This window comes from Lycium ferocissimum, chromosome 4 (genome assembly GCF_029784015.1).
Source record: "Lycium ferocissimum isolate CSIRO_LF1 chromosome 4, AGI_CSIRO_Lferr_CH_V1, whole genome shotgun sequence".
Taxonomy (NCBI): Eukaryota; Viridiplantae; Streptophyta; class Magnoliopsida; order Solanales; family Solanaceae; genus Lycium; species Lycium ferocissimum.
Genome location: NC_081345.1, coordinates 39,490,754 through 39,511,521, shown reverse-complemented (window position 1 = coordinate 39,511,521; position 20,768 = coordinate 39,490,754). Strand labels below are relative to the sequence as shown.

The 20,768-nt window shown below is 32.3% G+C and overlaps 2 protein-coding genes across 3 annotated transcripts; both read right to left on the bottom strand.

The window, feature by feature from the left end:
- Positions 1 to 322: 322 nt before the first annotated feature.
- LOC132052845 (metallothionein-like protein type 2) lies at positions 323 to 1,760 on the bottom strand. The gene is made up of 3 exons (XM_059444546.1): positions 1,600 to 1,760; positions 1,412 to 1,483; positions 323 to 668 (listed from the first exon to the last, which is right to left on the bottom strand). The coding sequence occupies exons 1-3, from the start codon at positions 1,662 to 1,664 to the stop codon at positions 578 to 580; spliced, it is 228 nt and encodes a 75-aa protein (XP_059300529.1). The 5' UTR covers positions 1,665 to 1,760; the 3' UTR covers positions 323 to 577.
- A 7,301-nt stretch (positions 1,761 to 9,061) lies between these two features.
- Positions 9,062 to 13,092, bottom strand: LOC132052844 (protein TRM32-like). Of its 2 annotated transcripts, none has more exons than XM_059444543.1 (5): positions 12,814 to 13,092; positions 11,857 to 12,056; positions 11,516 to 11,604; positions 10,086 to 11,418; positions 9,062 to 9,715 (listed from the first exon to the last, which is right to left on the bottom strand). In XM_059444543.1, exons 2-5 carry the CDS (start codon positions 12,023 to 12,025, stop codon positions 9,183 to 9,185), a joined length of 2,124 nt encoding a protein of 707 aa, XP_059300526.1. In that variant the 5' UTR covers positions 12,026 to 12,056; positions 12,814 to 13,092; the 3' UTR covers positions 9,062 to 9,182. The 2 variants fall into 2 exon arrangements, with proteins under 2 accessions (XP_059300526.1, XP_059300525.1); XM_059444542.1 differs by having other exon boundaries at positions 9,062 to 9,763; positions 12,814 to 13,090.
- Positions 13,093 to 20,768: the final 7,676 nt, after the last annotated feature.

Genomic DNA, 20,768 nt, shown 5'->3' with positions numbered 1-20,768 from the left:
GTTTACCCAACCTTCGTAATTGCAGCTTATACTTTCCTTCCTAAACATGAATTTAAGTTATATACATAATGAATGCAATTTTTATATCATCAGTATTATTTAGCTTGTTATAACATTTTACTTATCATTTAATTTAAAATATTGGCGCTTCTCATTAAATGGAATTATTTGTCATTACATACCTTTTAATAGAGACCTAATTGTATACACCTCTTTTACTCTCTCAATGCAAATATTTTTCTTCTCATGTGTATTTGGTTGTGACATAAAAGTAAAACCAAATTTAAGGAATATATTGTTAAAAACGGATAGATTTTACACATAATAAAAGGAGGAGCCGGCTTGTATTTCATAATGATAAAGTTTTAGTGCTACAGCCCAAATCAACTTCCTTCATACAAACATAATAGTCAGATTAGAAACCCAAGCAGAAAAACCATGAAACAAACATCAAACAAACCTTTGTCAAAAAGATTTGCAGATGGTCAGTTCAATGGCTTTTGTAGTCTTATTAATAACACAAAGCTCTTAAAACACATAGTAATACAACAAGAAACATTTTGGTCTGTCTTGTTCATCAACAGTTGCAAGGGTCACATTGGCAGTTTGCTCCACACTTGCAGGCATTTCCTCCTTCTGTTGCTTTCTCAGCAGATCCCTCTCCATAGCTGCAATTCATGTAGCAATATTTACTCAGTTTCTTGCTATACTATAATTGTTTCTTCTTTTTCGAATTTAATTCATTGTGAGATTCCTCAAGTCATTTAACCATTTAAATTATATACTCTAACAAGGTACATAATTTTAGGTGCATCAAGTATATGATAAGCATCAAGTGCTAAAAACACTTTTAGTTGCTGAAGCTGTTTTAATAACAATTCCATCACTCGTTTGAATAGAAGTGTTGAAACTGATAATAAATGATTAGTGTTTTTGGTAAAAGAGAGATTAAACACTTTTTCAATTAAAATGACAGAAATATTCTTAAAAGCTATTTAAAAAAAATATAAATTCAAAAGTATTTTTACATAAAAAAGGAAGGATGATGAAATTAGAATAGAGAGATCATAAATTTTTTACCTTTTGAGAATAGTATTCTGTAGATTACAAAAATATAAAAGTAAAATCGTTAAAAGGTTTAATCAAATCAAAAGTAAAATCGTTAAAAGGTTTAATCAAGTCAAAAGTACTTATAAGTTGTAAAGTAAGTTAGGAGGAACCAATTTATGGCTTTTGATTGATTTTGACTTATGATTACTTTCTAAGAACTACTTATAAACTAGTTAGATCAGCTTATAAATTTAGTCAAACAATTTCTAAAAGGTCTTTTATATATATGGTTAGTATATAAAAGTTAATTAAATCATCATAACAAAATTTAGAGAATTCTAAGTTTAAAAATTAGACTAACTTCTTCACTGGTGCAACTCCCTCAATGATGGTAAAGGTGGTGGTGCTCTCCATGTCGGGGTACATCCCACATCTGCAATTAATTCATCAAAATCAAGAAACAATTTAATGGAGTGAAAGGAAAATGAAATTTTCAACTGGATCAGTTATACTAGTACTAAATATTTACAGTACTTATTAAGAACTTACCCTCCACAGCCACTGCCGCACTTGCAGCCAGATCCACAGCCACAGCTTCCTCCACAGCAAGACATTTTTTTTTTCTTGGAAAAAGATGAAGAATGGAGTGACAACTAAAGCAAGTTAAATTTCTTGAGTAGTTGTGGAATTGTGATGAATGGTGAAGCTGAGACTAGTAGGATTTTATAGCACAAGGGAGGAGACTTATTGGTGATTGTGTGATCGTATACTTGACACGTGGACAAATAATGGGGCTGTTTGAATTTTATTTGCGAATAGAATTTATATGATTTTATCCATGATAAATTATTTACTCAATCAACCTTTATTTGTTTAATCAATCGGTATCCAGAACCTATTCGTTATATTAAGGCACAACTACGCATATATACATCTTAAGGAAAAATATTTACGAAACGTGACGATAATTTTATATTTACAAAACATAAAATTATAAAACCTATACAAAACATGCTTTAAAAAAAAATTTTAAATATTTTTTTAATATATTTTTTTCGCTCAAAATTTAATATATGAAATGTGTATATCTCGCTCAAGGCTTAAAAAGTTCGCTCAAAATTTAGTGTATGAAAATGGTATGAAAAATGTACGAACTGTATATATCTCATTCAAGGCTTTAAAAATCAGCTCAAAATTGTGTGTATGAAAATAGTATGAAATTTGTATCTCGCTCAAGTCTTAAAATTTCGCTCACATTTTTGTGTATAAAGTTCATGTTAGATTTCTGTAAAATTAATACAACAACAACAACATTGTATACAACTTTATACAACATTCAAGACCTAAAATAATCGCTCTAATTTTTGTATATGAAATGTGTATATTTTACTCAAGGCTTAAAAAGTTCACTCAAATTTTATGTATGAAGAATGTATGAAGTGTGTATATCTCGATCAAGGCTTAAACATTACACTCAAAATTTTATGCATGAGAATGGTATGAAATGTGTATATCTCATCAAGACTTAAATTTCATTCACATTTTTCGTATATAATGTTCACATTAGGTTTACGGAAAATTAATACAACTACAACAACATCAGAACAACTTTCATACAATATTCAAGGCTTAAAGTTTTCGCTCACAATTTTGTGTATTAAAATTATATTAAAATTTTCGCTCATACATACACATTTCATACAGCTTTTATACACAAAAATTTGAGGTAATTTTTTAAGCCGTTGAACAAAAAAATAAAAAATAAAAAAATTTAAAAAAATATAAAAATTATTTTTTTATATTTTCTGGAAAAAAAATAAAAAAATGAAAAGCATATGAAAATCCGTCATGTTTCATAATATATCGTTATGTTTTGTAAATAAGGAAAACTATCATCACGTTTCGTAAATATTTTTCCTTAACATATATATATATATATATAGTTTTCCCTTAATGAATTTGGATTCGCTCGATAGAAAGCCCAATAACGATGGTGCTTTTAGGGGTAGACTAACTCGAATTGGAGATCCCTGATAAAAAATGTAGAAAATTTTACCATTTCACTACACCTTTTGATGATTTTTATTCAGTGACTTACTAAAAAATAAGTTAAAAGAGGATGATCGATATAGACGTAAAATGGAATGATAGAAATTTGTTTTAAAAGACCTATATAGTTTATTGAAATTTATGCAAATTTAGCGGAAGATATGATACAATGATTTTTTTTTTAATTTTTTTTTTTATATTCAATACCAATTATTTTGGATTAAATTTTGGTCATGTTAGTATGTTTTAGATCCATATTTTGCTAGAAGTCCAATAGTTTTGTTAAAGATTTACGTAATCATTAAAGATATAAAGAACTTAGATTTCGTTTAAGAATACCCCTGGAAAAGAGAATAAGCCATGAAGCTTGCTTGAGTGCAATGAAAATTTGAATTTCTTTTCTTAAAGTCCAAGGATAATGAGAATTGATCAGACAAAAAAATATCTTTAACGTGGGGTCCTTGAGATTCTATTAGTGCACAAATTTAGGTGAATTTTTCTTTGTACATTGATATCCGTTGAATTTTTCTTTGTACATTGGTCTCCATTTTGGGTTTCGCCGTCAATCTCAAGATTCGTAGACTTTGCTCTCCTAAAAATTGTACGTATTTAACTTAGATTGGTTATATATTTTAGATATATCCAGCTGGAGGCATGTTGTTGGGATATTGTCAAGAGAGAATTTCTTTTTTGACGCAACTTGCATTTGCTTATAAACAGATACTGCTAAAGCATTGACTAGAACATATCCGTATGCTGTCTCCATCAGTGTTTTCTTAATAACGTCATGTCCCGATCATCTTGCTAATCTTTATTAATTTATTAAGTATTCTATTTCTCTAATGTAAGCACAAAATAATATTGTCACTAAAACTTAGATAACTAGAAAAATTCACTTAGTATTGCCTGTTTTGTCTAAGTAGAAACACATATTATCTTAGTTTTCACACTTGTCACTCCAACCTTTTGATCACTAAGTAACCAGGCCCGTTCTTAACCGAGACTCAAGTTAAGCTTCGTCTAATCCGGATCATGTGGGGATAGGAGTAAATCATCTCGACTCTGGCGCATCTCGTCGAACATGGAGCACCATTGAGAACCCCAATTTTTTCTTCGGAGCCGTTTCTTTTTTCGCCCCCTACCTCGACATAGCTTTGCTTCTGGGTGTTCGGAAGAATCAATTTATTAAGTCTCCCTTCTTCATTGATTTGGGGGAAGGGCACCTTCTGCCAATTAAGAAACTAAACATCAACTAAGTGGTTGATGAAGATAATTAAGTTGACGTGCTGGAGTTGACTGCATGGACAACATAGTGGTGGTTGTTGGCACTTTGGATGATCCTAAAAATTTAAATGTCACAAAAAACATGGAAAAAAGAAGCACTAATCATTTTATTATACATATTTTAGGCGTTAACAACCAGTTGAAATTACATTATGAGTTTGGATATAGTATATTCCTAATCATTGTTAAACATTGTTTTCTCTTCCTACTGTTCTGTATAATGAAAAATAGAAAGTGCCTTTTTGGTACTTTTATTTCCAACCGTCCAATATAGTAGTCATGGATTATCAATTTACTTCTGCTTTATAAAGCAGAGGCTCCATTCTAGGCTACGTACGGCCCCCATTCATTTTAGGGTATTTAAAATTCTGAGGGTGGAGAGAACAAGATGCTTCACATATCTTTTACGAAAAAGAAAAGCATATCACTATTTTCAAACACTACCAGCAGCGCAAGGATTATTCCGTTTAGTTTCATAATTTATTTCCTCTTAGCACAAGTGGAGTTATGATTTGAAGTTTGAACTATATGCGGGTTTAAATTTTAAGATAGTAACATAAGATGTTAGTATGCGATTTTGAATTTAATTTATACTATACATTTAGTGAATTTCTTGATACACATATAAGGTTTGAATTATAATATCAGCCAATTTGAGTTAATCCGTAAGTAAGTAACTTAATTTCTAGCTCTGTCACAAAATAGAAAATGAATTAGGAAATTTCTGTTGTATTGATGTAAAAACTGATCAATAGTGCTGTACATTCTACCTCATTATATACAAGCAAAATGGAATCAAATGTAACAAAATATGCCATATTGCCATGAGGCTATTTTCTATTTGCTAAACTATCACTATCTCAATTTACAATTATTGCCTATACACAACTGATTTTGTCACTTATCATAATGGGCCAATTATCATTCTGGGCCTTTCATTTGACACAATCAGCTGAAGCCCAAATGTAATTTTCAGCCCATGTGTTCTATCTTAGCCCAATGCTAATAGGAGCTTCTAGAATGCCAACACTTCCAAAGCTTTGAGTCAAACACTTCCATTTCAAACTCTCTTGTGTTCTTGACCGGATAAAATGGTGGAAACTTCTCCAACACTCTGCTCCTACTGATTTGCTCCTTGACATAGGTAATCGCAACAATGAAGCCTATCGACTGAAATTAGCTTTGAGTTAGAGGAATGGCTTGCAATTCAGAACATATACAATATAATTTGCATATACTATATAATTTGCAAATAAAATATGCTTATTTCATGCGTATTATCGATCTGTCTTTCGGTATTATTAAATCTTTTTTGAGCACTGAAAATGAAACAAACATTTTTTTTTTTCCTCGTGAATTGCTTGACGTGTTAACCAAAAAGCTTTGCAACTTATACCAAAGTCAAAATTATACAAACTGATAATATCTTTTCTGTAAAGCTTTGTTTTGGTAAAAGGGTATCACGTATTTTCAGGGGAAAAGAAAGTGCATACAGCATATTATATATTAAAGTTATAATCTAGTGGTAGGACTAGATGCCACAGAAAAACCATCATGATCGCTAAGAACTATTCCTTCTATTTAATTTGGCCTGTATGATTGTTCAGCACTGATGAACTTCATGTTTTAGACCTTCTTTCTAGCTCTAGTACATAGTGATTTAATTAGATTTAGCGAATACATAAACATGAACGACACACAGATATTGTGTCCACATATAACACATGAGCCCAACACAATGAGTATGACTGCAAGCCTTGGACCTAAATTAAGTTTTAAAGCTTAGCTTACGAGGTGAAAATTACCCAAACCTACATGTAGAGACTAGTAGCTTGTTTGGCCAGACTTCTAAAATGAGCTTATTTTAACAAGTACTTTTCAAAAAAGCACTTTTGGCGAAAAATAGTTTGCATTTGGCCAATTAATTAAAAAAGCACTTTTGAGCGATATTATTGTTTAATGTGTTTTAAAAAGTGTTTCTATTTGTATTTTTCTCAAAAGTACTTTTCAAAAAAAAAGTTTTTGAAAAGCTATTTTTTTTTTTAAAAAAATGCTTCTACTTCCTAAATAATTATTTTCTCCCAAAATCTTGCCAAACACCTCACTTTTTTTTCAAATAAAGACTTATTGAAAAAAATAAGTCTTTTAAAAAAATAAGTTTTACCAAATACATGTTTATAGAACTAGTTCAATCTTTCAATTAACGTGGAACAACAATCTATATGTCATGTTTAGAAATTGGTCTTAAGCCAAACTCGCAAGAATAACTCCGAGAGTTAGTATTGCCCAAGATTATATATGAGACAACCATTCCCTCAGCACTCAAACTCTCGCGACAATATTCGAGTTCTAATATCAACTTATTTAGCTGGTGCCATAATTCCTTTAAGATAACCCAATGCTGCCCCAAGTCTACCGTATATGTGTGTACTATACTGGAAAGTAAGCTAAGCCCATAATTTTCATGGGCTCTACTAATAGGTCCTGTAATTTTAGCCCTATCTCGAGAAAATTGCTATAACTAAGTTACATTTTTTTGCGCGGATTGTCCTTCTTTTGGAGTGGTCTTTAATTTTTATCCTCCGTTTAAAAAAATGGCCGAAAATACCCAGAGGTTTGAGGTTCTAACCACAACTTAGTAAAAAAAAAAAAAAATTCGTAAGGCAAGACTTTGCAAAAGGTCTAGCTTACGGCAGACTTTACCTGAAGGATAACTTCTCCGGCAGACTTTGCCTTAAACATAACTAAAAGTTTATCATACAAAGCAAAGTCTGCCTTTTCAGGTAGACTTTTACTTTTGCCTTAACGAAAAGTCTACCGCGTAAGGCAAACTTTTTACAAAGCCCTGCCTTGGAATTTTTTTTATAATTTTTATGACTAAATCGAGTTCGAACTCAGAACCTTGAAGATTTTAGGTAAAGGATAAAAATTAAAGACCAGCAATTTGAGGGCTAAAAATTAAAGACCACACCCAACGAAGGGCAATCGTGCAAATTGCCCACTGAGTTATCCATATTAGGCCTCAGGGCTGTGAAGGAATATCTATGACAGGTTTAGCCTTTGATAAAGCCCAATGAATCTTTATGAATGCCAAAAAGGGATTTGCAGAATGAGGGGAACTGTCTCAAGAGAGAGCACTGACCTTAGTTTTGACACAATCCTTCTCACTGCGTTACCCGTAAAGTATTTGCTGGAAACAACGAAGCTATTATTGTACATATTTGGAAGGAGGCGAACAATTTTGCTGACTGTTCGGCATATGAGCGTCACAAACATGTAAAAGATTTGATAATCTTGAAAGCTGCGTTCAAGGAAATATGAAGTTTTATCTACTGGCGGATTCAAGCCATCTAGCTTATGAAAGATATTAAGTAACTTATTGCTTTCCCAATGTACCCAAAAAAAAAAAAATTAAGATATGCCATTTTTGCTCGTATGAAACTTGAAGAATCTAACAACAGATTGGCCAAGACCGCTTAGAATATATAGCTAGTTCTTGTTAGGATTTTGTCCTATTTTCTTATCATATTTAGATTTTACCTTTTTTTGAGCAAAGTACAAAGAGTTTACCATATCTGGTTTTATTTTTTCCAAAAGGAAAATTTTAATATTTCAAATTTAGATAACATCTTTCTTGGAGGAAAATATTTTAGACCTCTATAAATTAAAGAATTCCTCTCATATAATAAAATACAATATCATTCGCCATGTAGTCATTTAAAGAGTCTTGTTCAGGGAGAGTTTTTCTCTCAATAGTTTTTATGTTTTTTAATAGTTTTCTCATATGTAGGCCAATTGGCCAAACCAAATTAAAATTATTATGCATATTTTAGTATAATCTCTTTTGTATCTGATTTATCATCGATTAAGATTTGTAATTATTAGCTTCCGCATGACGCCCTGTTATTTCGAACCCATCAAGTATTCGAGCCAATGATTTAACGAGGTTGAAGACAGGTTCAAGGTGAGTTCAAATCGACAGCAAGCAATTTGGCGATAATGAAGAGTTGTCAAAAAAAAAAAAAAAAATGAAGTGCTAAACGTGGAGACGAAGTTTCGATCATGTTTTCAACATTCCTGCTACTGCATCTTTAAAAATAAAAACAAAATATTTTTTAAACCATTCTTAACCCATAATATTTTTAATATATTTTTATATAACCGTAGCAAGTAACAGGGATGAAGATTATGTGAAGAAGAGGGATCAAATTTTGTCAAGAGAATTCAGGCTAAAAGGGGAGATTTGTGTGGGTATTATCCTGATTTTCTTACCATATATGGATTTTACCTTTTCTTAAAGTAAGGACAATTTTTTTTACCATATTTGGTTTTATTTTTTCCAAAAGAAAAATTTTAATATTCCATATTTAGATAACCTCTTTATTGGAGAAAAATGTTTTAGACCTCTATAAATTGAAGAATCTCTCTCATACAACAAAATACAATAGGATCCATAATGTAATCGTTTAAAGAGTCTTGTTTAGGGGGAAATTCTCTCTTAATAGTTTTTATATTTTTTAATAGTTTTCTCATATGTAGGCCAATTGGTCTAACCACACTAAAATTATTATGCATATTTTAGTATAGTCTTTTTTGTATCTGATTTATCATTGATCAAAGTTTACAATTATTAGATTCCGCATGATATCCTCTTATTTCGAACCCAACACGCATTAGGTGAAACACTTTATACTACTCAACCGAACATGTGTGTAAATATATACATTGAGCAAACCAAAATTCATGTACATAAATTTATCCAAAGAAAGAACAAACCAAAATCAAGCAACTCTGCAGAGTCAAAAACCTCTTAGTTCTTCCAAAAGATCATTAAAAATCATGTCCTCTAATTCAAGTGCCAAACATTCACTTTCTAACTGAAGATTCATCCAACCATCATCCCTTTTCAAATCTTGATCCACAATGGCATCGATCGATTCTTGCTCGGGTTTCAACCTCAACAAGGCACCTACATTATTGCATACCTCTTCAATCAGTCGATTTTCCAGCATTGAACGAACGCGACAACAATAGGATAAGGCCTTAGGGTAGTATGTGAATGATCTGTCATACATTTGGACTAAAACCTCATTGACCAAATCAAATAGTAGCTGATGATGACAGCAGAAATCGAAGCCTTCGAGACAACATTCTTGTTCTTGATGCGGATGCCACAAGGACTCAAGTTCTTGAACTACTGAAGGGTTTAACACTTGGGCTTGTGAGTACCATGTTGTCTTGAAGTAATTGCTTGAGAAACCGGAATGGTTAAGAATATCCCTCACGTAAAACAAGTCCGCGTTTTCCTTTCTGTAAGATTTGCTATGTTGATCTGGTTTTGCAAGATTAGCGACATCAACATTCTGTTTAACAGCAAAACCTGAGCCAAAAGAAACAAATTAACTACTACAACTTACCTAGAATACCTAATGAATTAAGGATGTCATTAAAGAGAATGCCTTTGTATATATAAGAACTAGAAATATTCAAAAAATTTGAAAGAATTAACCCAAATAGCCACCCACCTAACCGCTTCAACGAAATATAGCCGACAGATGTATAATATATGTATAAGCCACGTATAACATATGTACAACCGTGTATAATCGGTGTATAATTTATTATACTGGCTAGGAAAAGTAAATAGTAAATCCAACCAACTATTTTTGTAAAGCCAGGATTAGTGAGAAAAACAAACATACCTTTTGAAATTTGGAACTCTGCACAGTTGGAAATGTCCTCTTCAAAACATATTTCAGAACTTTGAACCACATCACTTGGGATTGATTCATTGCATTTTATCTCTTGTTCTTCATAAGAGTTTCCTTTGAACACTATTGCCTCGTCGATGGTCTCTGAACGGTCTTTGACCTCTGCATTGTCTTCCTTTTCTGTCTTTGGTATTAAGCTTGTTACAGTTTCTACTGTCTTAACAACCTCACTTTTGTCTACTTTTTCATTTTTGCATCCGGTCTCTTTAGGGGCGCATATCGACTTCTCTTCTCTCTCAACTTCAGCTCTCATGTGTGAGTTTCTCTCCTCTATGGTCTTAATTAGCCATTCTGAAAAATGGGCGTCACCAGCCACCCCGTTTGGTAGAAATGAACAAGCCTCGGAGTAAGATAGAGAACGGATCTTTCTGAATGGCACCGATGGTGGTACCTCGTATTCGCTAGTCAATTTCAAACTCTTGGAGGGATTCAAGTTCACTTCCTTTCTAAAACTATATTCAAATAATTTAGTATATCTATCCATGGACTCATTCAGAGAGGAACTCCTCCTATGCATCATTGTATTTTTGCTAATGTCACAGCCATCAATTTCACAATTGCCATTGGACTTACTTTCATATTCTCCATTCAGATTTTCAAACAATTCACAAGTAGAGTCCTGCTTAATTCCTTCTTCTGCATCGACGAGCTCTTCATTATTTCCTTTATTATCATCCAGGAAGCCTAAACTTGTGAAGATAGTCTTTGCATAATTGGACAAAGATCTCGTTCGAGTAACACCCGCCAGTCTTTCTCCTTTTGCGGAAGACCAAACTTCATTCTTCTTGTCCTCAAGCTTACTTGGTTTGAAGTTTGTTCTTCGAGACAAATGAGACACGGGGTATGATCCTGACTTAGTTAGTCTTGCTTTCTTGTTTGAAGCCAGCTGACCGCGGGAAAAATTCTGATACCCTGCTTCTGATTCCCTCAAAATTTCTAGTAGTAACTCTGCATGATCTTTAAGTTGAGATTTTAAAGCATTCTTATCAGTGGAAGTATCATATGCGTTGATGGCATTCATCCGTTCCTTATCTGGAGATCCAGTGCCTCCATTCTCCACATTCACGGGAACCAAAATAATAGGATGTTTTTTGTTACTGCGTTTTTCATTTAGATCGTGTTCTGTAGGTTGGTTAGTAGAGCCTGATTTCTTCTGCTTAGGCCTCTTCTTTTCCTTATGCACTTCCTCAGCAATTAAAGCTTTTATTTTAGCTTTTAGAGACCTTCTGTTGGACCCTTTTGATTTTCTGGTGCCCTTGTCAGCCTATTGATATGATAACATTAGTCTTCATCAAAATTGAAACATTTGGACACTGATAAATCTACAAAAGATTGATCATAAAGCGCTCAATAATACTTACCAAGAACTCATGACTTTCGTTATCATCCAGAAGCGTTTCTAGTTCACTAGTATCTTGTCCAACCAAATGTTCTTTGAAAGTATTATTGCCTATTGAAGGTGAATACAAGAATTTGTTAACACTGAATTTAACAAAACCACATATTCCAGATAGTGAGTTCAGTGTTTTTACACCTTCGAGTCACGTTAGCAGCAATAACATGAATACCAGCTTTTCATAACATACATGATCTAATAACGGAAAATAAAGTAGGTAATCTGTCATAACAAGTTAATTACACTGATAGCGTAAAAATTCTTCATATTGTCGCTGTAGATAACTAAAATGCGGAGGTAACTTACTTCTGATATGTCTGCTTCCATCACTTATACTGGAGAGAGATTTCTTCTTTACACGAGAGTGCCAACTATGGTAGCCAAGTGCATGTACTAACCCCCACATACAACCTGGATGTATATTCATATCCTCATCTTCATGATTGACGTGCCTACTCCACTTGCTCTTTCCCATAGTATAAATTTTGTGAATCTTGTTCTCTAGCCTGATAAGAATAGACCATCCAATAATCAAAAACCCCATATAAAATCTCTTGACTATAACATAACTGAACTCAGGACTCAGAAAATTAACAGGTTGAAATTCTATAAATCCAATGAACTATTTCAACATATTTAGCAGCTATGTACAGTAAGTTCTGGGAACTGCGTATAAAATTCATGGAGCTACACTGTTCTTGTAAAAGTTTCTTATTTCCTTTACAATATCAAACAGGGGCAGAGCTAGTGGGGCTGAAGGATTCATTCGAATCAATTGTATATATAAGGTTATTTTTTTTAATCATATATGTACAGTAGATGTTGAAACATCTTGGTGAAAATCATGTCTCCGCTGCTGATGTCAAACAAGGCTCGGATAGATAAAAACATAAAAAGGAATCAAGAAATAAATATCATCGAATCAAAAATGTTTTTTCTTGCAATAAATATTCATTAAGTACAGAAACAAATGTTTGCCAATACCAATTCAAATGTTAAAAACAGAGATCAAACTGAAAATCTGTCACTAATAATAGAAGGGCAGAAGGGAAACTCATCTTTTCTATTATACATAAATACTAATAATACCAAATTTCCATACTGACTAATTAAACAAACCCCATGATCTTGAATGAAAAGAAGAACTAAGAAGACAAGTAAACTGACAATTAATTGATGGAACTACCAAAGAAGTCTAACAAAGACAACCACCAACAAAAAATAAAACGGAAGTAAACACCAGAAAGCGAGAAATTTCGTCACCTTTGAGCTGAGAAGCAGAGGTTGAAAGCTAACTAAGTCCCCAAAAGCTGCTGATATTTGGAGGCTTTTGGGATTAAAGTTAAGTAGGAGAGATAAATTAAGAGAAATTTATTGTGTTTGGCATAAAAGTAAGTAACAGAAATCACTACTATTATGAAACTGCCTTAGGCTATAACGTAAAAGGAGATACAAGGAAAAAGCAAGAGGAGAACAGGGGAAAAGGTCTAAGTTTTATCAACCACTTTCAACATAGGACCAAATGAAAGCAGACTCCAAAGTAGCCTCCAATTTAGGCGCCTTTTTTACCCGTCAAACTACTAGTATTTCTTTTATTTCTGTACCCTGATAGCGATTAGCGTATAGTATGAATTTTTATATTGCAGTTCACCTAAAAAAATTAACTATAGCTAACTATAGTATAATAATGGACTACTTTTTATGTCTTAATTTATATATGATGCTTTTCGTTTATCAAAGATTGAAACCATATAAACTTTGATTGAAGAATTGTAGTAACTTATAGTAGTAATACTTTTTTTATAATTTTAAATATTTAAATTTTCACATTAAATTTTTTTATTTAGTCCCAATTTTGCTTCAAAATTGAGTCAAATTGACTCTCTAAAAGCAAAAAGTACCACATAAATAGGGATAGAGAGAGTATGAAATTAGCAATTTGAAAAACAAGACATGCAACATGTTATAACAGGTTAAATTATAACTAGAGGGTATAAAATTTACACATTAGAGTATACAAGTTAAATCTTAATTATTACTACTAATAAGTATTCCATAATCTCATTTTATGTGAAGATATTTGATTGAACTCGGAGTTTTTTTTTTTTAAAAAAGACTTTTAAAAACCTGTGATCTTCCAACATGCCATGGGATTTCTACAACTCTGAAATAATGCCATTAAGAAAAAAAAAGTTTAGAGTTAAATTATCTTCAATTATATAAATGTTTTTTTCAGAATAAACTTAATGCATCACATGAAACAGGACAAACGAATTTATTAAGTATTGTTTGCATATATTTAATAGTCAAAGTGTGGACAATGCGATAGTAAATTAGAAGCCAAGACTCCAAAGAATAGGTCAAAGGGGTGAGTGAAAGAGATAGAGTCTTTAATTAGATAACCAACCGCGTAATTAAAATAACAACTCAGAAAAAAGAAGTCACGAAGATGGGGGTCAGACCAACAACAAGTTTTGTTGGTTTTTCAAGTGTGCGCTTAGCTCTGATTTAGTGCTGAGCTGCTCAATTGCAAGGGGACATTATTTAGTTGGTTAGTTGTTGGATGTTCCTTGTCTAAAAACTACTCTCTCCATTATCCAAAAACTATAAGTTTTATAGTTAAAAGTTATAATAAATTGATTTTTCAAATAGAATTAGTGTCATTTTTCCGGACGCAATTCGAAGAGTATTATATAACCATAAAAATTTTATTCCGTGCATTTGAAAAGTTTGTACGTATTTTATGTAAGGTTGTGGTGCTTAGGTGATATCTAAACAAGAGAGCCGCATCGTAATTAGCTTCCTAGCTTTGTGATGTCACTTAACTTTCATTTTATAGCACTAAAATCACTAACTTGCTATTATAATGAAAAGAATCTCAACTTTACTTAAGTAGAAAATTCAAATAAACTATTTTTTGTAATTGTAAAATCAGCCTAAGTATCACAATAAGCGTTAAGAAAAAAATAAAATAGACATTTTATATGATACTTAGATAAAATTGAATGACTTTTTAGTTACAAAAAAAATATTTTGTGTCTTGTTATGATTCTTAAGCAAAACTTAAATGATTTTTTTGTTATAAAAAGTACTAGTCTAATGACTTTTTGTGATAATTGAGCAAAGTCGATTGAATATATTATAAAAATTAATTTAGCGTCTTTGATGCATAAAATAAAAGCTGAATCAGAGTGACCATCAACAAAATCAACATGTGATATTTTAACGCATTTTGCCGCTCAGCCAAAATTAATTCAGCCCCAAGTTTAGTGGGTAATTACTTTACTGTATAAAAATTCCAAACAAAAAAACTAATCTTTTAGAAGTTCGAAGGCAAAATCACGAGAAGTACAGTTGTCAAAATCAACTTATTATATGAGGTCTTTATATTTGGCTAGCTTAACAAGCCAGCATATTGGCAACTTACACCAAATCTCATTTCAAATGACACAATCTTCGGTTTGAGGCAGAATTTCACTAGGTGACATACCTTTTACGTATTGCTCGGGCTATCAGTCACACCATATATTGTGTATTACATATTCGCAGCAATTTTTCGCGGCAATTAGCATACACCTTCTTGGTAAAAGAAAAAGATGGAGATAATTATTTTTGCATGTAGGCTCGCTTGTCGTTTATTTGGACATTTGTAAGAGAAAAGTCAATCTGATTTATGGAAAATCAACAGTTAAACGAATCTTTATAAGGACCACACGTCCTTATAATAGTTCTTACACCTATTTGTACCTTCCCTTACGTTTCTTTTTCTTGTTTGTTTTTTGCTTCCTCTTTTTTCACAAACGGGACCGTGTAAATTAATACTCCTACGACACAAAAACTAGTACTATTATTTGATTATTATGATTAAAAAAGAACAGCTCAACTCATTACATTAAACTTTCGCGAGTCTGCGAAAGTGTCGGACCATATTGAGTCTTTACAAGCAGTATTACTTTTGTATTTATCAAGAGAATGTTTTCATCCAGGTGCCATGAATTTTGATGAAGAGGTTAAAAAAATGTGACGTCTGAAATTAAAAAACATGTATTTTCTTATTAAAGAAATTCAAAATATTTCATATATATATATATATATATATGAAATGTTATGCTTTTACCCTATTTACACTGATATAAATTCTCTTTCTTGCATGTAGCTCCAAAGACTAGTTTTGAACTCTTGACCTTCTGATCACATAATGATAATTATTATATATCGTACTCAAAGATTTTCCGTCGAAACATAGTTCTAATTGATTAGGTTTCTACTTAAGTTTGGTAAAACCAAGGCTTCGCCATTTCATAGTAACAAAGGGATTGTAAATCTCTTATTTCGAAGGTGTTGAAAAAGCATCCAAATTAGACTGATGAGACCTACTTCCGAGTCCTAAAAGTGGGCGGTGTGGACAGTGGACTTTTGACTAGTGCGATTATCTTTAATCCCAATTTGCATTTAAAATAATCCATGATGCTAAACATCCCTTGCTTTTACGTCTTTATTGAGTATGACATCTAATATTATCAGCTTATAGCTTTAGGCTACACATTGGACTAAATCAAAGCTTCATATATCTGGGCATAATGTTCGTTAAAGACTAGTAGTTATTCTTTGAAATCTTTCATCTAGAATCAATGCGGAATGCTTTGGAATGAAAATAGCCACAAGTTGGTGACAACAGAAAAAGTAAGCTGCCGAATAAATTAATGATTTGGATTTTCGTGTACAAATCCTGACTATAGAGTTGGAAAATAGTACTATATGAACACTTGACTTGTACTAAATGAAACGTAAAACTGGTCGAAGTTTTTAGTCTTTGAGATGCCGTGTTGAAGTCCATCTTTGGGTATTTCTAAAAATCATAAACAACCCCCCACCAAACTTCCTTCATACGAAAATAAAGAAAATAATAGTCGTTGACATATTTTATAGAGTTTAACTAGTATTTATACGAATTTATATAAGGGAGTTCAAAAATATAAAAATGTCATACTTGGAGATTTGAATTTATGACCTAAAGAATTTTGAACCCTTTACACTTCTACACTAGAATCTTCTCTTATATTGTATTAAGGAAATTTACATTTATATATAACTACAAAAATTGTTTTCCCCTATTTACACCATATAATTTTCGATGGCCGGAGTTCAATTGAACACCCTTGACTCTATATAGTTCTGCCTCTGCTTAAAATCAATTACGCACATATAATGTTTTATAGCAACTATAAAAACAATAGCTTGCAGCCCATGGTAAGTGACCTGAGGCTGTCACCATAAATAAACTATGCCTATAATGTAAATTTCTTTTATATCATCCAATATATAATATAATCTAATTTTTATATACGTGAGGAAGAAAATGAAATAGAAAGTGACTGGTGCTGGTCCTCGTGTTGTCCAGTACTCCAGTTGACCAGTTCTATCAAAACCTATAAGGTTAAATACATAAAAAAATTGTAACGTATTACTTTCTTATTAATTATGACGCATATATTTTTCTTATTTTTTCACGGAAAAAAAACCTATTACCCCCTGAAAACTTGATTATTTTTTCTATATTTTTGTATTTTTTGTATTTTTCAAAGTTTTTTGATGAACTAGTTTTTTTGAACTTTTTTTTTTGGTTAAAAATATGAATGTACTTTTTGAATATTTTTTCGAATATATTTTTCATATATTTTTCAATATTTAAAAAAAAAAAAAAAAAAAAGTGATGCTCAGTTTGCGAAATATAGGTCAGTGGAGAGTGTTGCACACTCTCCGCCACATTGGTATATATTCACGTCACTGACACATCACATGCCACTTTTCCTTTCTTTTTTTTTTTGGTCATTTGATTTTTCTTTTATTAATTATATTTACACTAATTAACCTCTAATTAACCATTAAACCATTAATTTTGTCTTCTTCATCACTAAACCCTTCTTCTTCTTCTTCTTCATTTCAAGAAATCCATCAACCCATTTTCTTCCTCCATTAACACACACACATTCAACCCATTTTCTTCAAAATTAACAACACACATTCAACCCATTTTCTTCCTCCATTAACACACACACATTCAACTTATTTTCTTCCTCCATTAACACACACACACATTCAACCCATTTTCTTCCTCCATTAACACACACACACATTCAACCCATTTTCTTCCTCCATTAACAACACACATTCAACCCATTTTCTTCCTCCATTAACACACACACACATTCAACCCATTTTCTTCCTCCATCAACACACACATTCAATTTCTTTCATCAATCATAAATATTTTTTCAAGAAATTAACCAACCAATTTTCTTCCTCCATTAACACACACACATTCAACTCATTTTCTTCCTCCATTACATGCACACATTCCTCAACCCATTTTCTTCCTCCATTAACACACACACATTCAACCCATTTTCTTCCTCCATTAACACACACATTTAATTTCATCATAAACCCCCTTCTTCTCTCTTCTTCTTCTTCATTTCAGGCCCCCCCCCCCCCCCCCCCAAAAAAAGAAACCACACCCGAAAAAAAAATAATTCGAGATTGTACGGATATAGCAAAGAAACAAAACCAAATACTCAAATTTAATTGTCTTCTCTTGATTAACAAGAATCCCAACACACACACCTGCAAGACCCAACAACACCAACAAACATAAATCCTAGTTTCTTCCCCCAATTTGCCTTCTTTTTCGATTTCCCATGAGATTTATCTTGCTTTTTATCGTTATTTTTATCGTTGTTAGAGTGTTTACTCTCCACGGTTGTCGTTTTCGGAGCAAAATGCATAGATTTTGGAGGTGGTGGTGGATGGCGGTGGTGATGACGTGGCAGTAGTTGAGGTGGTGATAATGGTGGTGATAAAGGACTCACATTTTGCTGAGATAAAGGACTCACATTTAGCATTTGGGTTGGTCTCCAACCAAGCTAAATCTTCTCCAAAATCAATAAAGATTGAAGCTTTAACAATTGGGCATATGAATGTGGAAGAAAGGGAGGGTGGGGGTGGGTGAGTGGATATAAATAAATTTTTAAAAACTAATTTTTATTAAAATATAAAAACTATTTTTACTGCCCTCACTCGCCATTTTTAAATTATAATTTTTTTTTGGTGCCATGTCAGCCTAAAAGGCCACAAAAATACTGAAAAAATAAGGCCAGGGGGGTAATAGGTTGCCCGCAAAAGTTGGGTGTGTCATAATTAATCCGAGTATACGTTGAGGGGGTATTTATGTATTTTCCCAAAACCTTATCATATTTCCATTTCATATGGTTGTTTTCTCTCCATTTCTTTCTCATGGAATTTTAAAATGTTCGTCGGGTTATTATTGTTAATTACCAACCCATAATATTCGAAGTGTTTATTAAGCTTTCATACCTTTCCCATGCAACTTTAGTATTTTACTTGATGTTAAGACTACCAAATATTGACATTTAAAACGAATTAAAAAACATGTTTCACCAAAACAGTGATTAAAAACTACCACTAGTTATAAAGTACACTGATGGATAGATAAAAGAATAGAATAGAACATATATAAAGAAACTAAGTTGAAGAAGTGAGACATGTAAGATGTGATGAGAAAGAACCTTTTATTTGTCCTCTTTGTTTTTGCTTTCTTGAGGTATAAAAACGGAAATGGACAAACGTTTTTGACATGGGTGGAATGAGAAGCTTGCGATGTTGGGCTTCAGTAGTTTGAAACAATGTTTTAATTGGCGGGGGCGCAAGGCGAGGTGTTTTACACAGAGAGGCGTAAGCCCCGAGACACGGGGCATAAGTCCCATGAATCTACGGGGCGTATGGCTCATGTTTCTTTAATTTTATAATTTTATTACTAAAAATAAGTAAAAGTAAAGTTTTCATTAAAATTCTGCAAATAAATTCAATTAAACCACTAATAAGTTAAAAATAATTATTATACATATGATTTGAGAAAAGTAAAAACACAAAAAATGGTAATAGCCCAGATAATCTTTAAAATGAAATCTTCATTCACTTCATCATCAATTTCTAGATCTATTAGTCCTTCCCGGCCTCAACTAATATTTGCACTGACTTTTATTTATATATCCAAAGATGGAGAATGGCAATAATTGTAAGAGCAATGACAATAAATGGATAAAGTTGCTTCACGAACATAGTCCTATGAAATATCTATCATATCAATTTCAGGCATAATCATCTAAAAAAAACTATTTATGACAGTTTTATTTGCTATGCGAGTTGCTTTTTTTTTATTTACGTATTTTAGAAAAAATCAGTACAACATGATAACATAAAGTATAAATATCATTATACCAATAATAAAAATCATAATTTATAGTAAAAATACTTTTAAAATAATAAAAATCAAATTTAACGGTCGGGGCGTACGCCTTTACGCCCGGGGCTTACGCTTTTGCGCCCGGGACTTACGCCCCAAATTCTAGGGCGTACGCCCTATGGATCTACGCCTTTCATTTACGCCCCGGAGCGTTTTTGGTACGCCCCGCCCCAAAAATGCCTATGAAAACACTAGTTTGAAACAAGAGCAAAAAATATATATGTACATAGTAAAACTATATATTTACATAACATGACGATACTTTTGAGTTTACAAAATATATCAATGATTTCTTATAAAATCTATACGAATTAGGTAAATTAAAAAGAAGCAAATAAAACACAGTAAATAACTTAAAGACACTATTCCCTTATTTTATCCACTTTTCTCTCCCCATTCAAAATTAACAGATTTTATTCCCTGATTTTCTCCAACTTTTGATCCCTTATTTCATCCACTTTTCTCACTCAATTTAAAATTAAGAGATATTGTTCCCTAATTTTCTCCAACTTTTGCTCAAAAAGTCCATCCTAATCGGTAATTCTCTCATTCAAAATCCATACATAGTCAATTTATGAAAACCTATTGATGTTCTATTGATGCTGCTTCTCCGCCTCTGTGCTTATAGAAAAAACAATTTTTCGGATCGGCGGTGATGGAGTTTTGGATCTAGGGACGGTTCTAAAGGTGAGAAGAGGACGAAACAGAGGTGTTGTTATAGTTGTGGTGTTTCAGCCCTATTTTTTTTGGTGTTTTAGGTGGCTCCCCATTAATGCTTCTCTGTCACCTGAATATACCAAAGGAAGTGAATTCCCAAAATCCCTCAAGAAAACTCAATGAAGATGCACTCCCTAATGTCAGATCCCTTGAAGTTTCGGGAGGGGGAAAGGGGGGT